This window comes from Hylobates moloch, unplaced genomic scaffold, assembly GCF_009828535.3.
Source record: "Hylobates moloch isolate HMO894 unplaced genomic scaffold, HMol_V3 SCAFFOLD_1, whole genome shotgun sequence".
NCBI classification, from domain to species: Eukaryota; Metazoa; Chordata; class Mammalia; order Primates; family Hylobatidae; genus Hylobates; species Hylobates moloch.
This window is the reverse complement of record NW_026652276.1, coordinates 164245142-164267878: the sequence shown is the minus strand read 5'-3', so window position 1 is coordinate 164267878 and position 22737 is coordinate 164245142. Positions and strand designations below refer to the sequence as shown.

Sequence of the window (22737 nt, the reverse complement as noted above, 5' to 3'; positions counted from 1 at the left end):
TGTTTACTATATTTGTGCTAAACTATTTCTTACTTTAGGAATGCAAAATGTTTACCGTTTTCCACTTTTTTTTCAGTTGCAAATGTATTTCTAAAGCAAGTATTCTAACTGCCACTTACTGGGAAGTCAGAATAGTTTGCTTATTTTGCAAGTCAATACAGAAGAAAAACAGAAAGCCTGATTTTCCAATTTAGGTAAGGTTAAAGCTCAGCAGGCCTAAACACACAGACAGAGCCAACCACTCACCCTTCTTGGGTCTGGCATTGTAATGTTAACAACAGAAACAAAAGAACAGAGGGAAGGAGGAAGATTACCTGTCTCAACTAAATCTAGGACAGTGGTTCTTCTTTTTAAAAGACCCACCTGGAGGGACACATACCAGGTTTAAAAGTACTGTGTGAGGTCACTCCTAGTCATTTGCATTTTTCTAGCCAACCAGGACTAGAAACAGAAAAGCTTTATTACTAAAAAGTGCTATCCTGAAACAAAAACACATTAAACTACAAAGCAATGCTAATGCTGTGATGCTCCCTAGAAAGATGGATCTTAACCTGCTGTGATGTCTGACCACGTAAAGGTGAAGTGGGGTGGGGCTGGAGAAGAGAGGTTCACAAGAAACAAAGCCCAAGACAGAATGGTGGGAAAATATAAATGAGGACCAACTAGACTTGTAATACAAGAGCTAATCAGACTGAAAGGAGACCAAACCACAGAGGTCAACATCTGCTGAATGAAATCCTGACTCCCGGTCTCTGAATGTAGCTGATACTGAGCTGATACAGGAAGATAGAGATTACTAGGTCACTTTCTTGCAACAAAATCAAGGTTCCAGAAGCTCAAAACATTACTGATTTTCTTGGTAATTACCAGTACACCAAAAACAGCATTTTGGAAGGGAGCACCAAGCTCTGTGGAATGCTTCTGAACTAGATTAAACTACTAGACTAGTAATTAAACTAACTTCATATGGGAGAGTTCTCTTGCTCAAACTTGAGCAATCCTGCTCATTTCAGGAAAGCAATTTTAGCACAAAAGTGGAAACAAGAAACTTCTGAGCCTCAATTTCAGCTCAGAAACCATGGTTGGCAGCCTCTATTCACCTGAACTACAAAATCAGGATACCAACTACTTCCAAGAAGTGTTAAAGGGGATTAAGATTATTAAATAATGTGAAGATGAAAAGCACTAAGTCCCAGTATTGTATCATTTGCAGGTAGTTTAACAGTCTCTGTTTCTGTATCAGCAAACAAGTTCCTACCATTTTACTCATGTAGACATTTCGATAACAGTCACTGCCATAGTACCTAAGTGCTTTTTACCAGACAACCCATTGAAAGACTCCTGGCATCTTGTCAAAATGACATGCTGCTACATCATATTACAGACTGCAAGAGCCTAAAAATTTAGAAAAGATGATTTTTCTTCAAATTGATCAATGCTATGCCTCATGACAACAGTGTTTATTTTTTACAGCTGGGTAATAAATTGGTAAGCAAAATAGCTATAGAACATTGTGTTACATTGTAGAATCACAGATTGAGCATTTTAAGTTCTACTTAAAAAATCAGCAGGTTTATTCCTAAGTACCACATATGCCTAAATATAAGGCAAAATTTTCCCCTGCTAAAATTAATCCCAGAAAAGAGGGTATCACTTTATATTTGATCTTCACAAAGTCTCAGATCATGGAGTACTCTTTCCAATCACTTGACCTGGAGAAGCAGAGTACCATTCGGGGAAGGCAGATTCTCCTGAGACAGCCACAATTATTACTAATTCTGGATGTTTACTGAGGTCATTTGCAAAACTCAGGTTAGAAAGAAAAGAGTAAAAAAGTATTTCTGGGAGGAGGATCTCACAAATACTGTGTCAAATGTTAAAACAAGTCATTTCAAGTTTACTCCAGCAGTATAGTAAGTTGTTACATTATGGGCACCAGTTATATCCATTCAGGATTAACTGGGAATAGGAAAAAAGAAATTGACTGTTTTAATATTATGTGTCTATGGGATAAAATTTGCAGGAACCATATCGTACATAAAAGTCAAAAATGCTTCAAATTACAAAGCTTGGGATAAAAATGAAGACAATGTATTCTGCAAAACCATGCCAACAGATGACCTAAAAAGTGGGTTAAATGGAGATCAAGACGCTGATTCAAAATTCATGAATAATTTTAATATTTCTTGATATGTGTTTATAGAAACAAAGCAGTATTAATTTTATATAATGTGACTGTGTACATTTCTGTGTAAATAAATGAAACTATCTTAAGTAGACATTTTATTTTTCTCCCATATCCCTAAAGGTTTACTTAGTCAAGCTAGCGTAAAATGTTTTTTAAAAAAATTCTTCATTGAAAACTTGTGTATACTTTGTGTTCGATAAAGCCTTATAGGTTGGCATATAGGCAGACAGTTCTAGTAAATTCCATCATATCTTTTTGGTAGAGCAGTATGAATAACAAATTTCAAGAATCCTCTAGAAGTTTGGTTTTGTAATCATTCTGAAAAAACATTTTCTAAATGAAAAATGATTAAGATTTATCATAATTAAGACAAGGCATATATATATAGAGAAAACATGGATCGTACCATATGTATAGGATCAGAAAATAAATTATGATACAGGTTTCTCCTTGAACTGAACTCAGCGTATCAATAACAAATCCAAATAAAGTTCTAGCCAGTATTGCTGCAAAGAGCTGCACTGAACAACTCTAGAGGGCACGATTCCTATCATAGTCATTCTAGATTTGTGTATTGATGAGGATAGTTTTTTGGCAGATGGCAGGACAGGGCACCTCCTTCTAACTGGCATGAAGGTGCCTCTGCAGCTTGGGTAGAACATCTTCTCCAGGTGTAGAAATGTAAAAAAAAAAAACAACAACAACAACAAAAAAAACGGATTTCATGTTGAAGAAATAGTTTCTACATTAGGAGATGAGAAAGTAATCAAATAAATGACTAAAAAAAAAAGTTACCTTGTAGATCCCAAAGAACCCCAGGTCCCGCACGACAGACAGAGCACTGACTCGGGGACCAGTGGTGATTTCTCCCGCCACTTGCAAACGGATCTTGACGATTTCTAAAGGATTTGTGAAAATCACCTGGGAGCCTCCAGCCTAAAAAGAACAAAAAAGATTTAGAATCAAAGCAAAGAAATGGTAAGGTGGGTCAGGAAGAGATGAATGATTATTCTCAAGGATAAGAATATTCTGTCCTCAAGAGGATGCAGTTTCAGCCCTTGACCCATCAATCAAAATGGTTAGGGATTACAAGTATGAATTAAAATACAGTTACTGTCTAGGAAGAAGCCCTGCGTCCTTAATGTGGAGGCTGAAGGAGGGCAAAGACCAGAGATTTCTGTTGACCTCCCCAAGTCCTCACATTGAAATTACAAATGCTCCTTGAAGCACAAACAACTGCCACCACAGGACTCAAAGCCAAGGGCACAAAGGCAGTAATAAAATGAAAAGCATTCGTATCCAAATGAGGAGACACAGATCGTATCCAAATGAGGAGACACAGAATAGAAGGGGGACTAGGAGGCTCTTGAATGATGAATTTCATGATTCTGGCAATGATTCAAAAACTGCCAGCGAACACGTAAACTTAGATGAAAGTTATTTTTTTCTCTTAAAAACTCAAATCGATTATCAAATCTCATTTTATGGAGTTGCATATTCTTATAATTTTTATTTATGTATTACTTGTGTACAGAATTGCTCTTTTCATATGAGATAAATGGTATGTGAAAGTAGCAAAAATATGCACTAAGTCAATTACCAACCAAACTTTGAACATTGTATGTTATTTCATTCCAGCAATGGCTAGATACCTCACCTCCAAGATCATCAGTGAAATCTTTAAAGTACACGTAAGAGAAATTTTAAGCTAGCTATTTTGAAGCTAAGCCTATATTTATCACAAGCAATTACATTCTTTCTTACTGTACTTCAACTTGTTATTCCTTGTCACAGATATATGAAATTTTTATATCATCCAAACTATACTGTGCTAATTAGAACTAGCTACAAGGATGGCCTTTGAAGTACTATTTATAAAAGCAGGAAAGAAAAATTAGAAACAACATAAATATCTAATGGTAAGGGATGGGTTAAATGAATTTGAGTACGTTCATGCATGGAGACACTATGCAGTCAACAGTGAAAAATGTTCAATATATACTTTTAAGTAAAAATGCTCATATGTTTAAAATACTGGTACACATTTCCCCCGCCATCCCCTACCACCATGTAGAAGAAATACACCGAGGTGGTGCTTCTGAAGTGGTGGGATTACAAATATCTTTCTTTTCCTTTTTTTTTTTTTAATGTATTTGAAATTTTTTCTATATAGATCATGTGTTACTTCCATAAAGAAAAATAAACACCTATACACAGTTTACCTAATATGTGTAATGTTAACGAAAAGAATCAAAGAAAGATGTTCATTAACTCTCTAAATCAAATTGTTTTTCCATTTTTACCATTTTTACCAACTTGATACCTTAATCAAGACACTCTTGTTCTTCCTTAAGTGCAAATGAATTTTTTTTTGGGCGGGGAGACAACATAAAATACAAACCTGGGTTGGATTCACTAAAAGGCCCAAGAAAGGGCCTTACTCTAGGAAGTAGAGTGTGAGATGATACACCCAGAGGCTGGTGCGTTCTGGTCCACACAAAGACGTGCTGCTCCCTGCCCTACTGCTCAGAACAGCTCTGTTTTGCTCAGACGCTGCTGCTGCAACCTGCAGGTCCATGGGAAGAACAACCCCCTGGTTGTTTACAGCCCTTGAGTGTTTTGTGAATTTGCACCTACATTTCCCATGTGATATGGACTCAGCTATTTACGGTTGGCAGAATGATGAGTTGAAACACACCTAGCCAAGTAACCACGTGAGAGGCATAGTAAGGATTTTCTCTGTGTTTCTGAACCAGAACTCTTCATATGAAAATCTTACAAATAGTTAGAAAAATGAATAGAAATTTAAAATGTAAAGAGTGTTTTATGGGGGTAGAATTGCTGAGAAAGATTCACCAGGTTGGAATTAGCCTGAAGGCTGATTTTTTGAAGCTCAAAAGAGGGTAAGACCATCTCTATCCAGGGTAAAATGCAAAGTAATCAGAGAACACCAGTCTTCTTGGAAAAGAGAAGAGGCATACAATGCATATTCATCCAAGCACTGTCAACAGCAGGGAAGGAGGCAGTTGTGCACAATAGGTGTTCCTGTCCATTGTCTGCCGATTCAGCTATCTTTGATCTCTGCAAAAGAGGAACCATGGGTATGGTACTATGAATGGATAATAGACCAGGAATTGGAAGAGCAGCAGGCAGTGTGCTGCTCAGTGATCAAGTCATGGAGAGACCCAGACACCATGCATCTGATGATAAGCATCTTCTCTTGGTGCCATGAAGGCAGCGCTTCAGTCTCCCTATTTGTCAAACCATCTCACTTACTATGAAGATAAAAAGAGATGGAGAACGTACAGGAGCCAGCACAGTGCTCAAGACAGAGCCTTTACTCCAGTTGGTTTCTTTCCCTTTTTCTCCTACATTGATGTTTTCCTCCACAGACGCATGTTACAATCACTTGCAGACCTTTTTAAAATATAGTGACCTCTGGACTTCAGTCCTGACAGTTTAATAAGAATTTCTGCATCTGTCCTTGTTAAAATTTTCCTATGAGATTATTATGTGCAGTGAGGCTGAGAATCCCTGCACTACACCATCTGCACTACACCATCTCTAGAATCTCTGTCAATTCTGAGAATCAGCTTAACTGGCTTCCTGAATGCCACAGTTTCTAATCCCAGTCTTCCATATCATTTCACGAATAACTTTTATTTGTTTTACATCTGATCTCACAATAAACTCTTTCTACATATCCAAATGGTGCTGTTATGAAAGCGTACAATTCTTAGGTACAGAATTGTCTTATTATCTCTTATCTTTACTAACACTGGTAAAAGTTGCTAGCATTATATACAATAAAACAAGAACTTACACTCAACTCCCTGACTCCAAGCCAACCAACAGATACCAATTCTTTTAAAACAGAGTTAGTTATCACTAGGGATGATAAGGAGTCAAATCCACTTCAGAGAGCTGCAGGAGGCAGATGCACCGGGAAGAAAGAATGTAGTGATATCAAGAAAACATAATGATGTACCCATTATCTGTGGTGGCCTCTGAAAGAAAGAACCTACAGACTCAAAGTGGCACATTGTAAAGGTGCTGAAGATGAAACAGGCCCTTTGGAGTCAAACTGGAAGGAAATGAGAGACTCCAAGGCACCAAGAGAAGATGCTTATCATCAGATGCATGGTGTTTGGGTCTCTCCATGACTTGATCACTGAGCAGCACACTGCCTGCTGCTCTTCCAATTCCTGGTCTATTATCCATTCACAGTACCATACCCATGGTTCCTCTTTTACAGAGATCAAAGATAGCTGAATCGGCAGACAACGGACAGGAACACCTATTGTACACAATGTCTTTGAGTCCCTCATCACTTGAGAGCTCTGGCTGTGTGAAGATACTGGTTTTTTGTGTGTGTGCAATTTTGTCACAAATCATTTCCCTATGACTTTCTGGAGTCTGTGGCAAGTAGGACACGGGAAAATATTCCATACTGAACTGGCTCAGTGTGGCATATTATATTTACAGCAGTAACACTGACTTTTCTACATGTTTCCTGGTATACTTTTTGTTACTGAAATCTTAGTTATCATCTAGTATCTGGATCCATCTAAGAGAGAAAGAGAAATGCATACAATTATTACAGACTCACTTCTGCTATTTGATTTTTCATTTACCAAATATTTATAAGCAATTCAAAGTTTGTCCTAGGAACTGCAAGGACACAAGATGCTTTATTCCCATTCTCATGGAGCTTGAAGTAGTAAGGGTAGAAGTAATGAATATTCATTAAACATCTATTAAGGGGTATTAAGGTGTTGCTTTGCATATATTACATATTTTCAGTCCACTCAAGAGGTACTTTTTGCAGATTTTACGTAGAGGAAATCGAAGCACAGAAAGATTAAAGCAACTGTTACGGGCTGAACTGTGTTCTACCAAAAGTCATAGTTGAAGTTCTAACTCTCAAATATTTCAGAATGTGACTATAGTTGGAAACAGGGCCTTTAAAAGAGAAATTAAGTTAAAAAGAGGTCTTTAGGGTGGGACATAATCCCATCCAACTGGTTTGTCATAAGAAAAGAATACTGAGACACAGACATATAGGACACAAAGAGAAGACACAAGGAAAAAGCAGCCATCTACAAGCCAAAGAGAGAGACCTCAGAAGAAACCAACCCGGTCAACACCTTCATCTTGAACTTTCAGACCCTAGAAATGTGAGAATATAAATTTTCTGTTGTTTAAGCCACCTAGTTTGTGGTATTTTGTTTTGGTAGCACTAGCAAACTAATATAGCAACGTACCGAGGGCTATATAGCCAGCAGGCAGAGGAAAGGATTTTCAATGGAGTTCAATAACTATATGCCTCATAAATACAGAAAATGGAACATGAGAACAGATAATTATATGATAAGAGCCAAGGTCCAGACAAACTGATATGACAGTTCAAAGGAGGGCAAGAGCTCTCCTGACTGGGAGGTGATTAAGCCAGTGAGAAGGTAACATGTTAGCTGGGGACTACAGTGTGACTAGGATTTTGGTAGTCCAGGCAGAGAAAGGCACAAAGGCACAGTGACAAGGGCATACCACACTTATATGGGTAATATACCCAGCATCACTTCTGTCAAGCGAAATTTTAATAAGGATGATAATTATGATGAGATCAACATCATCATCCTCTAGCATTTATTAAGGCTCCTCTAGCTTACTAAGTACCAGGGATTGTGGTAAGAGTTCTATAAGAATTCTTGAGCCGGGTGTGGTGGCTCACACCTATAATCCCAGCACTTTGGGAGACCAAAGTGGGTGGATCACCCGAGGTCGGGAGTTCAGGATCAGCCTGGCTAATATGGTGAAACCCCATCTCTACTAAATACACACAATTAGCTGGGCATGGTGGCGCACACCTGTAATCCCAGCTACTCAGGAGGCTGAGGCAGGAGAATCACTTGAACTCGGGAGGCAGAGATTTCAGTGAGCCAGGATCGTGCCACTGCACTCCAGCCTGAGCGACAGAGTGAGATTCTGTCTCAAAAAAAAAAAAAAAAAATTGTTTTTTGGTCTTCATAATATTATAAGGTAAGTAATAAGATAAATAATAGGTCAGGTTCAGTGGCTCACGCCTGTAATCCCAGCACTTTGGGAGGTCAAGGCAGGTGGATCACCTGAGGTCAGGAGTTTGAGACCAGGCTGGCCAACATGGCTAAAACCCATCTCTACTAAAAATACAAAAAAATTAGGCGGACATGGTGGCAGGTGCCTGTAATCCCAGCTACTCAGGAGGCTGAGGCGGGAGAATCACTTGATCCTGGGCAGCGGAGGTTGCAGTGAACCAAGATTGTGCCATTGCACTCCAGCCTGGGTGACAAAGCAAGACTCTGTCTCAATAAAAATAAATGAATAAAATCCTGGTTTCAGTGAAGAAACTGAGGCTACAAAAAGTAAAGGAGGCTATTTAACATGCTTGGAGTCATGTAGCTAGGAAGGTGAAGCTTGGATTCCAAGCTTGAGTGGCTGGATGCCAGCGGCACACTTACAGTTCTTATCATGGCAGCCTTTTGCTCTAGATGGCATGGAGAAGGGGTATGAAAGAAGGTGGCTGAAAATAAGATTGCTGGAGCCAACTCATGGAAGGTCCAGGATGCTGCCTAGAAGAACAGGCTGCATTTTGGAGATGGTCTGTGCTACTATGTAGCAGCAGGAGAGCTGGTAAACACAGCTCAGGAGCTGTAGAAGTCTGAGCATTATCTATGCCTTGGGAAGATGCCTAAGCAGCAGAGGGGAGAGGGCTCATCAGGGAGGCAGAGCCTGAGGCAGGGATCACAATTAGGGTGTTAGCCGACTAGGTGAGTGATAAAAGGCCAGAATTAGAACAATCATATCTATACTGAGTAGAGGTGGCTGGGTAATAGATGCAACAGAGACCAACAGGGTTTGGCTGCTGAATATAGGGCAAAAAGAGTGGGTAAGCTCAAAGAAAGGATCCAAGTTTTTGCATCTGCGTAATAGGAACAAAGTGTTGGAAACACGAATGACACATTTAGAAGGCAGTGGAAGGGTGAGTTAAGAGGGATGAGAGACACAGATGAGGGCATCACCCCACATACATAACTGAAGGCAGGGGCTTAGATAAGGTGGGAGGATGAAGAAGAAAAATGGAAAGTGGTGAGAGACCATGAAGTGATGAAAAACCTCTGCTGTACACTGGTGGTACAGCAATCCAGGCACAAGAATTAAGAACAGGGCTTCCAGAAGTGAGAAGGCGAAAGGACCAACAACATCTACTGACACAGGGAGGCAAAGTCCAGCACATGGGGTGACCTAGGATTGGAAGGAGGATGCTGGGGAATGAGAGAGCTGTGTAGTCTACTTACAGGGGAAGGGAAAGTGAGAAAATGACAGCAGTTTACGAGAGCAATCAAGAAACAATGACAATTCATTTAGGGTAATTAAGAAGAAAATATCTAGGGGAAAGAGTGAAAAGATAAAACTACTAGGGATAATTATGCTATGCTTACGCATAACAGTACAAGTTCTGAATGGAGGAGTGAAAGGTAGAACATGAAGAGTTTGGATTTGCTTTAGTGACATACAGAGTTGGGGAATAAATTTGTTACAGAGCACAAACTGACAAATCATAGTTGTCTTTACTATTTATGCTTTGAAGATTAAAAAAAATCAAACAGAATTGAATTTGGCACAAGAACAACTAAAGTTCTGATGCATAAACCACATCAGCAACAAAAGACCCCTTCGGAATCAATAGTAAAATAATATTCTGGCTCTCCATAGGAAGTTATGATTAAGTTACTGTGATCTGTAACACAGAAGAGAAGATGAAGCAGCTGATGACCACAGAGGTGAGTTCATAGGCTCACGCATTCTGTTCCTCAACTCAAAACAGGTTAGAAGGTACAGCAGGTGGCCATGTGTTTAAACAGGGCTGAGGGCTGCACATCTGCACTGGGCTGCATACCTGCACCTGGTCGCAGGGGAGCCAGAGCTGCAGGCAGCACCACAGCGGGTTCTCTATTAAGAGTTACTGTGTGCACCCACGACTGTAGAAGATAAATTACTAAGTTCAGTGCCACATGGACTCTCACCCAGGCTATTATCAGGAACTGAGGAACATTTTATTGCCCACTCTATTAGTATTGAATACTAGCACCAGTGTGAACAAATTTTTTGTAGCATTTTTCAAAAGAGGACCTGACATTCAAAAACATTATGTATCTTTATTAGAGGAGAACAATGGAACTGGTACACCAAAAGAAATCTTACATATTTTTATTCTTTTACAAGTGGCATTAATAAAGAATAACTTAACATGAAATGTATAGGATCAAAAATGAAGAAAAAATGTATTTTTTAAAGGCACATAAACATTTGAATGTAAGAGAAGTAAGTATCATTAGATTCAATGTTGCAAATACGTCACTTGGGCTATAAATTTAAAATGCAAATTTTCCTAAAAATGATTATAACAGTCAAATATTATAACTTTTTCCTAAGTTAATCTAAATTCAAAGCAATCCTCCTAAACAAAACCCCAACAGGGTTTCCTGAAGATGTCGGAAGACAGGAATATTCTGAATAAAAAATCATGTAGAGGATCTTATATCAGTACACATTTACACACATTTATAAAGTGTCAGAAATTTTTAAAGTTTAGCAGAAGACTAGATAAATGGAAAGATCCAAATATGCAGAGTCACAGAATCACTGAGTATCTTTCTTTTTTTTTTTTTTTTTTTTAAGACAGAGTCTCACTGTCTTACCCAGGCTGGAGTGTAGTGATGTGATCTTGGCTCACTGCAACCTCTGTCTCCTGGGTTCAAGCGATTCTCAGGCCTCAGCCTCCCAAGTAGCTGGGACTACAGGTGCATGCCACGACATCTGGCTAATTTTTGTATTTTTAGTAGAGACGGGGTTTCACTATGTTGGCCAGGCTGGTCTTGAACTCCTGACCTCAGGTGATCTGCCTGCCTCAGCCCCCCAGAGTGCTGGGATTACAGGTGTGAGCCACTGCATCTGGCCGAGTATCTTAAAAAGGTAGATAAAAAGTGCTACTTTGCACACAGTCAATGGTAGAGTGGACCCCTTCTACTTGTAGCTAGGAGTCCCTCGGACCAACTCGTAAGTAATGTATGTTTTATCATTTTTTTTTTTAAAGAGGATGGAGCAGGTGTTTTGATGATTTCAGATCAATTTTTTTTTTTTTTTTTTTTTAAGTCAGAGTCTTTTCAGTGGCACTATCTTGGCTCAATGTAACCTCCACCTCCTGGGTTCAAGAGATTCTTGTGCCTCAGCCTCCTGAGTAGCTGAGATTACAGGTGTGCGCCACCACACCTGGCTAGTTTTTTTGTATTTTTAGTAGAGACGGTTTTCACCATGTTGCTCAGGCTGGTCTCAAACTCCTGGCCTCAAGTGATCCACCCACCTTGGCCTCCCAAAGTGCTGGGGTGACAGGTGTGAGCCACTGTACCGGGCCCAGCTTCAACCAATTCTTGCTTCCCAGAGGTGTCATCTTTTTCTCTTTATCGAGAGTACACAGTTAATCAAGAGGTCCTGGATGCTGGAGGAATTTGAGTCTGAAAGTACACTTGTGGAGGGAGGCCCAAATTGCTGCAAAAATTCAGTGGCTGGTATGAGACTTCTCTCTTACCAGTTGTGTAAGGATTTTTTTTTCAAAGGCTCCATTTCCAAACTGTGATTCATTATGTATGAAGGATCTTCCAGCAGAGGGAAAGATATCCCAGTAGTGAACCCCAATTATTCTTTCCTCCCCAGAGTGCTTTTCGTCCTCCTTCCTTTCTTTGGCTTTCCTATGCAGTAGATTATTCCTATCGTTCTGCCCTTTATGGGACCTGAAGGCTGTGGCTCTGCCCACAGTGATCTCTGCACTGATTATTTCCAGTCAGCCCTCTAACAATGTACACTTCACACATGTCTGTCCTCTAGATCCCTTTCCGGAAGGATGTGATTTTCCAGCTACTAAGTGGGAGCAGTCATCTTGAGACACTTTTCAAGAACAAATTACCCACCAGTGTGACCAGAAAGAAGAGATAGCTATAACTATTTGAATAACTATGGCCCTGCAAACTCTCTCTTCTCCCCTCCTCTCCTTCCTAGAGAAGAAGAGCCAGACATGTGTCAAGCATTTCTGATGTAGGAGGCACTGTGCTAAACCCTTCACAGACATCAACTCCTTCATTCCCCCAATCATGCTGACACAAGCTATATTATTCCCGTCTTTCTAGAGATGAGATGGAAGCAAGGGACTTCTCTTCAAGGTAGTAAAAGAATGGGAACCCAGACTTGCCCAATTTCTAACCCACGCTCAGAACCATTATGCCTAGTTGTCTATTGTGAAAAAGCAGATTCAATAAAACAATTCATTTTCAGTTTTTTCTTTCCTGTTTGAACAGAGTAGCTGCCTGAATTTTTGGTTAATCTGATCATATGAACTAGAATTCCTGTGACTTTAAGAGCTTCTAAGAGATAAAGATTAACCAATGGATTCAGTGACATTAAAATACATGAAGTAATATGGAAGAGATGTTTTTCTAGGTACAATATAACTGATTTTCATCAGATATATCAAATTTTTCTTCGTGGATTAATCAATAATGAGAAAGCTAGGCTTCTGGACAGTAAAATCCCCAAATCTGAATCCTTGAGGAATATTTTATTTATATATTTATTTTGGAGACACAGTCTCGTTCTGTCGCCCAGGCTGGAGTGCAGTAGTGCAAACGCGGCTCACTGTAACCTTCGCCTCCCAGGTTCAAGAGATTCTCGTGCCTCAGCCTCCCAAGTACCTGGGATTACAGGTGCTCGCCACCACACCCAACCAATTTTTTTTTTTTTTTTTGAGACAGAATCTCCGTCTGTCACCCTGGCTGGAGTGCAGTGGCATGATCTTGGCTCACCGCAAGCTCTGCCTCCCAGGTTCACACCATTCTCCTGCCTCAGCCTCCCAAGTAGCTGGGATTATAGGCACCCGCCACCACGTCCGGCTAATTTTTTGTGTTTTTAGTAGAGATGGGGTTTCAGCGTGTTAGCCAGGATGGTCTCGATCTCCTAACCTCGTGACCCGCCCGCCTCAGCCTCTCAAATTTTTGTATTTTTAGTACAGACAGTGTTTCACCATGTTGGCCAGGCTGTTTTCAAATTCCTGACCTCAAGTGATCCACCTGCCTTGGCCCACCAAAGTGCTGGGATTACAGGCATGATACACCATGCCCAGCCGTGAGAAATATTTTAGGCTCAAAAATATGTAACTAGTGACAGTTTTAATTTTATTCAAATAGGCTTGCAAAATAATTATACTGATTTTGTCTAAATATAGCATAGTCGTTTCAAGATAGGAGCAATGGGTGCTTCACCTATCTGCCAATACAATCTTAAGTTCACATTTCCATATGACAGTTTTGGCTGCTGTAATTCGTATCAGAAGTCCATGATCTTCATAAATTCACCTTTGCATCCAGGAGTGCTGAGAGCAACCAGAAAGGGCAATAGGACTGTGACTACAACCATGTCAGCGTGAAGTCCAAGCACCAAGCTTCTCAAACGCACAGCGTTCTACTGATATAAAGCATCATTATTTCCAAATGATCTGTTTTTTTTTTTTTTTTTCACGTGAAATGGTCTTCACAGCTCAAAGTAAAATTATAGGTTTTTTCTTCTAATACCCCCTTCTCTGAAATGGGCTAGTCTGCAAAGAAACCAAACTGTGGTTCCTATCACTGCGTCTTTCACTCAGTGTCTATATGCTTCTATAAGCTTGATTTCTTCTTCTCCTCCTTATGGTTTTGCCACCCGAATCCCTCTTGCCATGTTACATAATGACTTCATTGTTGACACTTCTGGTTTGGCATAGGGAAGTGATATAGCTATTTATTTTTTAAAAACAGAATTTTAAGGGCTGGGTGCGGTGGCTCACGCCTGTAATCCCAGCACTTTGGGAGGCTGAGGCAGGCGGATCACTTGAGGTCAGGAAATGGAGATCAGCCTGGCCAACATGGCAAAATCATCTCTCTACTAAAAATACAAAAATTAGCTGGGCATGGTGGCGCATGCCTGTAGTCTTGGCCACTTGGGAGGCTGAGGCAGGAGAATTGCTTGAACCCAGGAGGCTGAGGTTACAGTGAGCCAAGATTACACCACTGCCCTCCAGTCTGGGCGACAGAACAAGACTCTATCTCGGAAAACAAACAAACAAACAAACAGAATTTTAAGAAATCAAATATTTTAGAAAGGCAACATAATCCAGAGTTCTAATGTACAGCCCCATTTTCTCTAAGTACTCCAAGAACAATGGCCTTCACTACAATAATAATATACTTTAGGTACAACAGTTGTGGACGAGTAGGTTTAACAGTTACATGTGCCTTAAAACTGACTCACCAAGGCTGTCTGCTCATTTTCACAATGATAGGAAATATCAGTAGCCTAAATACATTATCTAAAGGATACGGGTTCAGGAGCTCCAGTTTGTATTTCCCCATGATCCATTTCCTTTCATCTGTATCAACAAAACAAGGCTTTCTCCAATGCTTCTTTATTAAATGAGATAGTATTCCCGAACATTTTCTTGAGACTTCAGGAGTCAAGTCAAAAGAACTCATTAGATAAAAATACAAGCCTTCTTATGCCTCCCAACCCCCAATCATTCTAGTCAACAGTCTTGAGAATGTTCAGAGAATATTGTCTTGCATTAAAAAAAATTAAACCCATCATCAGTCTGCTGTCCACAGAAAACATGGCAGTATATTTTTTAATATAGCACAATTTCAACTATATTTTAAACTAAAAGCATTAAATATAACTGTAATTTAATCACCCTCCTTTAATTTGAATTCACATGGTAGATACTTATAGCTACTTAAAAAATTAAGTGGCAAAATGTATATGAAGAATATGTATCTTGATATTTTAATTATGCTCAATTGAATGTACTTAGATTTAAAGTGCTTTTCACAAATGACATGTGCTAAGAATATCTAATTGCACACTGACATTCTAAAATGTGTGCTTACATGTGTCAAAAATAGATTAATATAAAGTTATAGAATAGACTTTTACTTAAACCCAAATACATTATTTTGATTATCTGGACACAAACAAAATTATAATTACAAACAAGACATATAGTAATAAATGTCTAGTGATTTATGTTTCATTAAGATGAATACACAAGTGATGACAGTGTTTGATATTTGAATAAATCAGAAAATAAAGACTTGTAAAGGAATCTAAGGTTCAACATATTTTCCATTTACTTTCTTACTAACTCAATGTTAAAGAGACATGAAAATAATTTGTATGTAGCACAACTATTATTATTGTATGTAGAGCTCACAGATAAAAGAGATATTCAGCAAGTAGCAGTGGATGGAGTAAATTAAAACACATTGCCCAACCGCAGTCAAGTGCTGTCCACAACTGTTCGCAAGTGCTGAAGACGGCATTCAGCAACCTCACAAAGAAGCTAGCAAAGATGAGGTGGCATGAGGTTGGGAGGCCACTCACCCTGCCCAGCTCTGAAGGGAAGTGTGTTGGGCCCACTGCCTTCACAAGATACATCATCACCCTCCTGCAATCAGAAACTTGAGTCCTCACAAACTGAAAGAAAGACCTTTTCTTAAACCCTAGCATTAGGGCTGAATTGCATCTCTCCAAAATTTGCATACTGAAGTCCTAACTCTCAGGACCTCAGAATGTGACTGGATTTGGATTTACGGCCTTTTAAGAGGTAATTGAGAAGAAATGAAGTCAAATGGATGGGCCCTAATCCAATATAACTGGTGTCCTTATAATTAGAGATTAAGACACAGATAACACATGGATTGAGGGATGACCATGTGAGGACACAGTGAGAAGGCGGCCATCTGCAAGAAAAGAAGAGAGGCCTCAGAAGAAACCAAAACTGCCAACACCTTAGGACTTCCAGTCTCTGTTGTTTAAGCCTCCCACTCTGTGGTATGAGGCATTTTGTTATGGCAGCCCTACCAAATGAATACACTAAGTTAGACTGTCTGACTAAATGCACATCTCTAAACATAAAGCAATACAGAATATTTTTTCTTTTGATTTGGTATGAAAATAAAACTCTTAAGTGAAAAATCTGTTACTAGATTATTAACAATATTGAAAAGATAATAAAATATATTCTTACTCTAATTGGATTCTGAGAAAGATACCAAACTGAAAATATCCTAGTCCTAATTTCTTAACCACATGGTGAGGCAGAAAAAGGCTATTCTGTTTACATGTTTTACAAATATTAAGTTTCATGTTTTCAGCTTCATGGGGTTTTAATGGGCCCATAGAAGCCTGGCCAAGAAACCAAAGTGGAATCCATTTCACTGACATTAAAAAGCAATTAAGTTACAGGCCTGTCAAATATGTTAACATTTGGGGTCTGCCTGTTATACATGTGTATTTTGACTACTACTACCAGAATAGTTTAATGATTTACAGACCTTCAATGTCTAAAGTACCTTAATTGTATGAAAGCTATGACCCAGTCTTTCTTCAGATTTTCCTATCATAACAAACTCCTCCCTATTTACTAGAAATCCAGAAAGATGGCCCAATATTTGAACTGTGTTGAGTCAAACAACTCTGAGACATTCCCAGAGAGGGTAAAGGGAGAAAAACAGAAAGGAAATATCTGGCTGGCCCAGTGTCTAGCACGAGAGTTGGACTTTCCCCTAATAAGATGACATTTCTGAGCCACTGGAGGCAGCCCTTAGCCAGGGAGGCTATCCTTAACTGTCTTAGTCTGTTCGGGTTTCTATAACAAAGTATCACAGACTACGTGGCTTATAAACAACATAAATTCATTTCTCAGAGTTCTGGAGGTTCGAAATCTGAGATCACAGTGCCGGCACAGTTGGAATCTGGTGAGCGCTGCTTCCTGGCTCACAGATGTTGTCTTCTCACTGTGTCCTCACATGGAGGAAGGAGTGGGGACCTCTCTCAGATCCCTTTTATAAGGGCACTAATCTCAACTTGTAGGCTCCACCCTCATGACCCAATCACCCCCAAAGGTCCCACTCTTCTAATATCATCACACTGGGAGTTAGGTTTAAACATAGCAATTGTGGGGAAAATAAACATTCAATCTATAGCACCCATGAGCCCTTAGTACCATCAGATATTTCTTTTATTTTTGCCCTCAGTCCAAGTTGAAATCATCTGGAGAAAGAACCTCTCATTGGAGTAGGCAAGCAGCAAAACTCTATTCAAGACCAATGCCTTAGTCCCATTGCCTAGAGGACTTTTTGAGAACACCGATGGAGCTGCCTCTTGGCTTTTCAGAAATCTGCAAATTTAGATAGTGCCATGAGGTTAGCATTTTTTTTTTTTTTTTGGCTATTAATTGGCTCCTCCTTTTTTAAAGCTCCTCTTTTCTATGATTATCTGGACACAAACAAAATTGTAATTACAAACAAGACATATAGTAATAAATGTCTAGTGATTTATGTTTCATTAAGATGAATACACAAGTGATGACAGTGTTTGACATTTGAATAAATCAGAAAATAAAGACTTGTAAAGGAATCTAAGGTTCAACATATTTTCCATTTACTTTCTTACTAACTCAATGTTAAACAGAGACATGAAAATAATTTGTATGTAGCACAACTATTATTATTGTATGTAGAGCTCACAGATAAAAGAGATATTCAGCAAATAGCAGTGGACGGAGTAAATTAAAACACATTGCCCAACTTCATGACTCTGACATAATTTCATGTTAGTCATTCAACAAAGTCTCTTCTACTTAAAATACAAGCCATAATAAATAAGCTATACCAAATGCTCCAAGTTGTTTATCTTCATCCTGTTCTTAAGATTCTGAATATATTTGGGGATTATTTATTTGTCATTCTTAGAAATGAAGTCAAATAAAATAAATAGGAGCCTTATAAAGGTTGGTTCTATTACAGGGTGATCATGGAATACTTTCTTGTGAAATATCCTGGATATGTAGACACCTAGCCATGGTTACAGCTATTCCCTCAATTCCTGCACCCCTACTCTCCCACCAATTTTTGGAGTTAATTCCTCTTTGCTGGCCATCAGTCTCTAAATTAATAGTAACATGGTATACAGAGTCACTACCCTTCCTTTCCAAATCTATGACCAATACCTTGTAGTCAAGCATTTATTCATTCAACAGATTTTTTTTTTTTAGTTTCTTCCATATGTCAGACACAATGCTAGACACACAGCTATAACAGTGTGACATAGGCCCTGTCATCCATATTTATAGATGTCTCAGTTCAGCCATTTATTCAAGGTCTGTGAGATGCAATTAGTTGTCAGCACGAAGTTATGAAGGAAGATCTCCTCAAGTGGCAAAGCAGTGACCATGGTTGACAAAGACAGCAGGTCATATAATACCAGATACAGTCTCCAACCCTCCAAGTCAAGCAGAGATGGAAGGCAGGGATAAAGTGTAAGTACAAATCAAGAAAATCTTTGATATGGTCTTACATTTTGGGGGAGTATGCAAAAAGTTCTCCCAGGGAATATTTCAAATAATAACAATAATAACATTTGAAAACAATATAATCACTAGATTTTCACTGAACTACAACAGGCTATATACAAGCATTAAAAAATTAACATTATTGCTATAGCATCACTATAATGCATAATGTATGTTGATTAATTCACATCACACAAGAGTGACTTCATAAAAATTCAACCTAATGATTAAGCCTCACATCATCTTACATTTATAGGTAAGATATGTGCAGAGACTTGCATAGTGAAATAAAAATTCTACCTTAAGAAAACCACATGTAATCCCAGCACTGTGGGAGGCCGAGGCGGGTGGATCACGAGGTCAGGAGATCGAGACCACGGTGAAACCCCGTCTCTACTAAAAAAAATACAAAAAAATTAGCCGGGCGTGGTGGCGGGCGCCTGTAGTCCCAGCTACTCGGAGAGGCTGAGGCAGGAGAATGGCGTGAACCCGGGAGGCGGAGCTTGCAGTGAGCCGAGATTGCGTCACTGCACTCCAGCCTGGGCGACAGAGCAAGACTCCGTCTCAAAAAAAAAAAAAAAAAACAAAAAAAAACACATTATGAGGCTACGTATCCACAGGAAATCCTGGGAAGAAAAAGATTGCGAAGTAAGACTTAAATCCACTTCAGGCAATCTGTCTCACTAGCTCTGATTGTCAGAGTATATGTATTCATTATATGAGGAAATTTTCTTCCTGGTTTGATATGATTGAGTATGAAGTCTTCAGGGGTTTCAAGTTCAATCATAAGGAATGGTGACTTTGAGTATATTTTATGACCAAAGTATATACAATACTATTCAGGGCAAACTTACAGAATTCAGAGCTAAAAACAAAACAGTACAAGAAAGGTTTGAAGACACTTATAGATAGTTGAAACAAATGGGAATGTTAAGCAAAGTCATTAATATCTGGGTGGGGCCATCACTCAAGGCTGCCATATGTATGGCCTGGCACACAAAGATGAGGTTTGCCAACCAGATTTCCTTTCTCAATAATTAAATGAAAAACAAAACAAAACTGAACAACTTGAGCTAATTAGCTGGGGCTGGGGCAAGGGATGAAAAGAGGCTGTCTCCTACTGCAGAGAAAGGCTAGGTGGCTGGCAAGAACATGAAGGGAATTCTTGAGAAAGTCAACACTAATTCTTCAGGAAGAGAAGAAGTTATGGATTAGAATAGTCAAAAGATATGCAGAGGGATGCAAAGTCACTGTGAGAGAGACAAAGGCCAAGTAGAGAAAATGGAGAGAGTAGCCAGTTCCTAATGCTGCCTCCATTCTCAAGAGCCTTCAATTTCATTTAATGGGTACCCTTAAAGTAAACCTTCATTTGATTGTCTCCAACTTTGGTGATTTTCTGCCCCCTGCTACCAGAATCAATCTAGAGAATGAATGGGTTCTAGGATCAGCAACAGACCCTCAGAGAAGGCATGAGATGGGCTATGAAACCTTCACAAGGTGAAGGGCAATGAAGATGTTCCCAGCCCACAACACGGCTTACTGAATCCTCCAGTGGTAGTTGAAACATCCTTTGCTATTATTCCTATTACGATGTAGAGTCTAATTTCTCTCCTGTTGAATCTGCACCAGCCTAACTGGCTTGTCTGACCAACAGAATGCACTGGCAGTGACCTTCAAGGTCAGGTCATAAGAAGTCTTGTTTCTGCCCAGGACTCTTATGATGCCTGCTCTTGGGAGGCTCCCTCTAAGAATCAAACTGTCAATGTTTGAAAAGACCAAGCTACACACAGAAGTCAAGCAGGTGCTCTGGAGCACAGCCCCAGCTGTTCAGTTACAAGAGTGAGCCACCTTGGATATCTATCCCGGTTGACCCTTCAGATGAGTCTGGCCCCAGCTGCCACTAGCCCATAACCATATAAGGATCCCAAGTACAAACCCTCCCAGGCTGAGCCCCGTCAATCCACAGAACCACAAGTGAGAATAATAATAAATATCTATTTGAAGCCACTAAATTTTCAGATTATTTGTTATGCAGCAATAATCAGAACACCTCTCCTCCTCAATGATGGAGAAACACTGAGATCATTCCTGTTAGGAGTAAAGCCTTAGAACTGGGATTGGCATGTATTGTGGACACAGAATGAAATTAAAGTCATTTCTAGAAAAAAGATGCTATGCTACCCAGCAGAGGAAATCAATCAGTAGAGAAATGACAAATAAGCAGGTTCACAAAGAAGACCAGAGATTTCAGGAGCGCCTGAGGTAGCTGAGGTCCTCAACAGCCATATCCAAACTCCAATACACCTATTACATTTCCCTCCACCCAAAAAGCCAAACTAAAACATTTTCACAAAATCCTCTCTCTCTCTCTCTCTCTCTCTCTATATATATATATATATATATATGAAGTTAAAAAGTAGACACTAGAAGAGGAGGAAGACTAGCACTTAAGTCATGATTTAATTCTTTCATACATATTATCTAATTTTTCCCACAATCACGCAAGGTAACTGTGGTGCATTAAAGATGGCTGCAACATCACTGCCACGTCTCCCATTCAGAGGTAGATTATTTTCCCTGGCACTGAATCTGGCTGGCCTATAACCTGTTTTAACAAACACATTGTGGCTAAATTAATGTTGCATAACCTCAAAAACTGGGCCTGAGATTTTTCTTGGCTTCTTATTCTGCTCTCAGAACTCACCTTCTTAAGTCTGACACTATAGTGTGAGGAAGCTCACGCAGATATGCCATGTAGAGAACCTGTCCCCCCAGCCATGGCTCCAGCTGAGCCCCAAGCTGATTGCCATTTGTGTGAGGACATTTTGGACCTTCTAGCTGCCTCACTACTCCAGCTGAAACCATGGGAAAGAGACAGAAACCATGGGAAGGAGGCAGCATTAATGAAAAAGAACAGATTATTGTTTTAAACCACTAAGTTTTGGAGGGGTTTGTTATACAGCAATAGATAACTGAAAGAGAAAGTTGCTATCTAAATTTTATAGACAAGAAAACTGCAACTCAGAGAAGTCAACTGAGTTGTCTAATCCTTGATTCACATCTGGCAGGTGAAGGCCTTGGGACCCCAAACTGACTAAAAGCCCATGTTCTTTCCAGTAAACTGGACTGCCTCTTGTTAGATGTGATTATTTTTACTACAAATGGCTATGATTTTCAAAAGGATTAACTTTACACATACACACACACACACACAAAAGAAGCATCATCCCTGTTGGCAATTCTAAAAAATTAGAATGGCAAGGTTTTAAAAGGAACACTTTCACTTTGTAAAATGATCTCCATCTCTATGCTTTCTATTCTTGGTGATTTGGGAATTATCATTAAGTATGGCTTGGAGAGAAAGGTGATAAGTTTTATTGTTAATGATGGGAAGGGGTTTGACTAACATTAAAGAAAAGATATAAATGAGTCCATTATCAGATCTGTCGTTGATTGGCTGTGAAGATTGACAAGATCACTTTTGAGTGATTTTAGCCTTAAAATTCTTTCATTTAACCAATATTTACAGAGTCTACAGGTTACCATGCAATGCCTGCAGTCCCCAGGATGCATCAATGAATAAGAAGATCCCTGCCCTTGCAGAACTTGTACTCTACCGTGAAGGGGACAGAAAATAAACAAAAATCATGAAAAATAAGTAAGTTATACAGAATGTTTGAAGGTGGTAAGAACCATGGCAGCAGGAGAAGAAGGGGGAGATGACGGGAAGGCAGGCTGATAGGTAGATAAGGAGTGTATGCTGGCAGTGGGGAGGGTTAACATTTTTAAACTAAGTATCATGTATAAGTTTAAATCGTAAGACTGAAGAAATGACTGTTGTCTATGGAGAAACCCCAAGTAACCAAAAACTTAGTTAAATGAATACACTGTTCCAACCATAAGTCCATCTAGAAACCCACACAACTGTAACAGACATACACAGTATCTGCCACATTCCAACACTTTGAATGTAATACTCCCATTTACTATTATTTTCTGATAAGCAAAGCACATGAGTTGCACTAATGGGAAAAAATGCAAAGGCATCAATCTGGGAATCATATGAGTTGTTCCTAGAGCA

General features: G+C 39.4%; 1 protein-coding gene across 3 annotated transcripts in view; it reads right to left on the bottom strand.

The window, feature by feature from the left end:
* SLC25A13 (solute carrier family 25 member 13) overlaps positions 1-22737 on the bottom strand; it is a 200423-nt gene that overhangs the window by 23824 nt on the left and 153862 nt on the right. For all 3 annotated transcript variants that reach the window (XM_032760934.2, XM_032760937.2, XM_058424494.1), the window contains one exon: positions 2984-3124. In XM_032760934.2, the coding sequence (XP_032616825.1) occupies positions 2984-3124 (141 nt within the window). The remainder of the gene's footprint in view (positions 1-2983; positions 3125-22737) is intronic.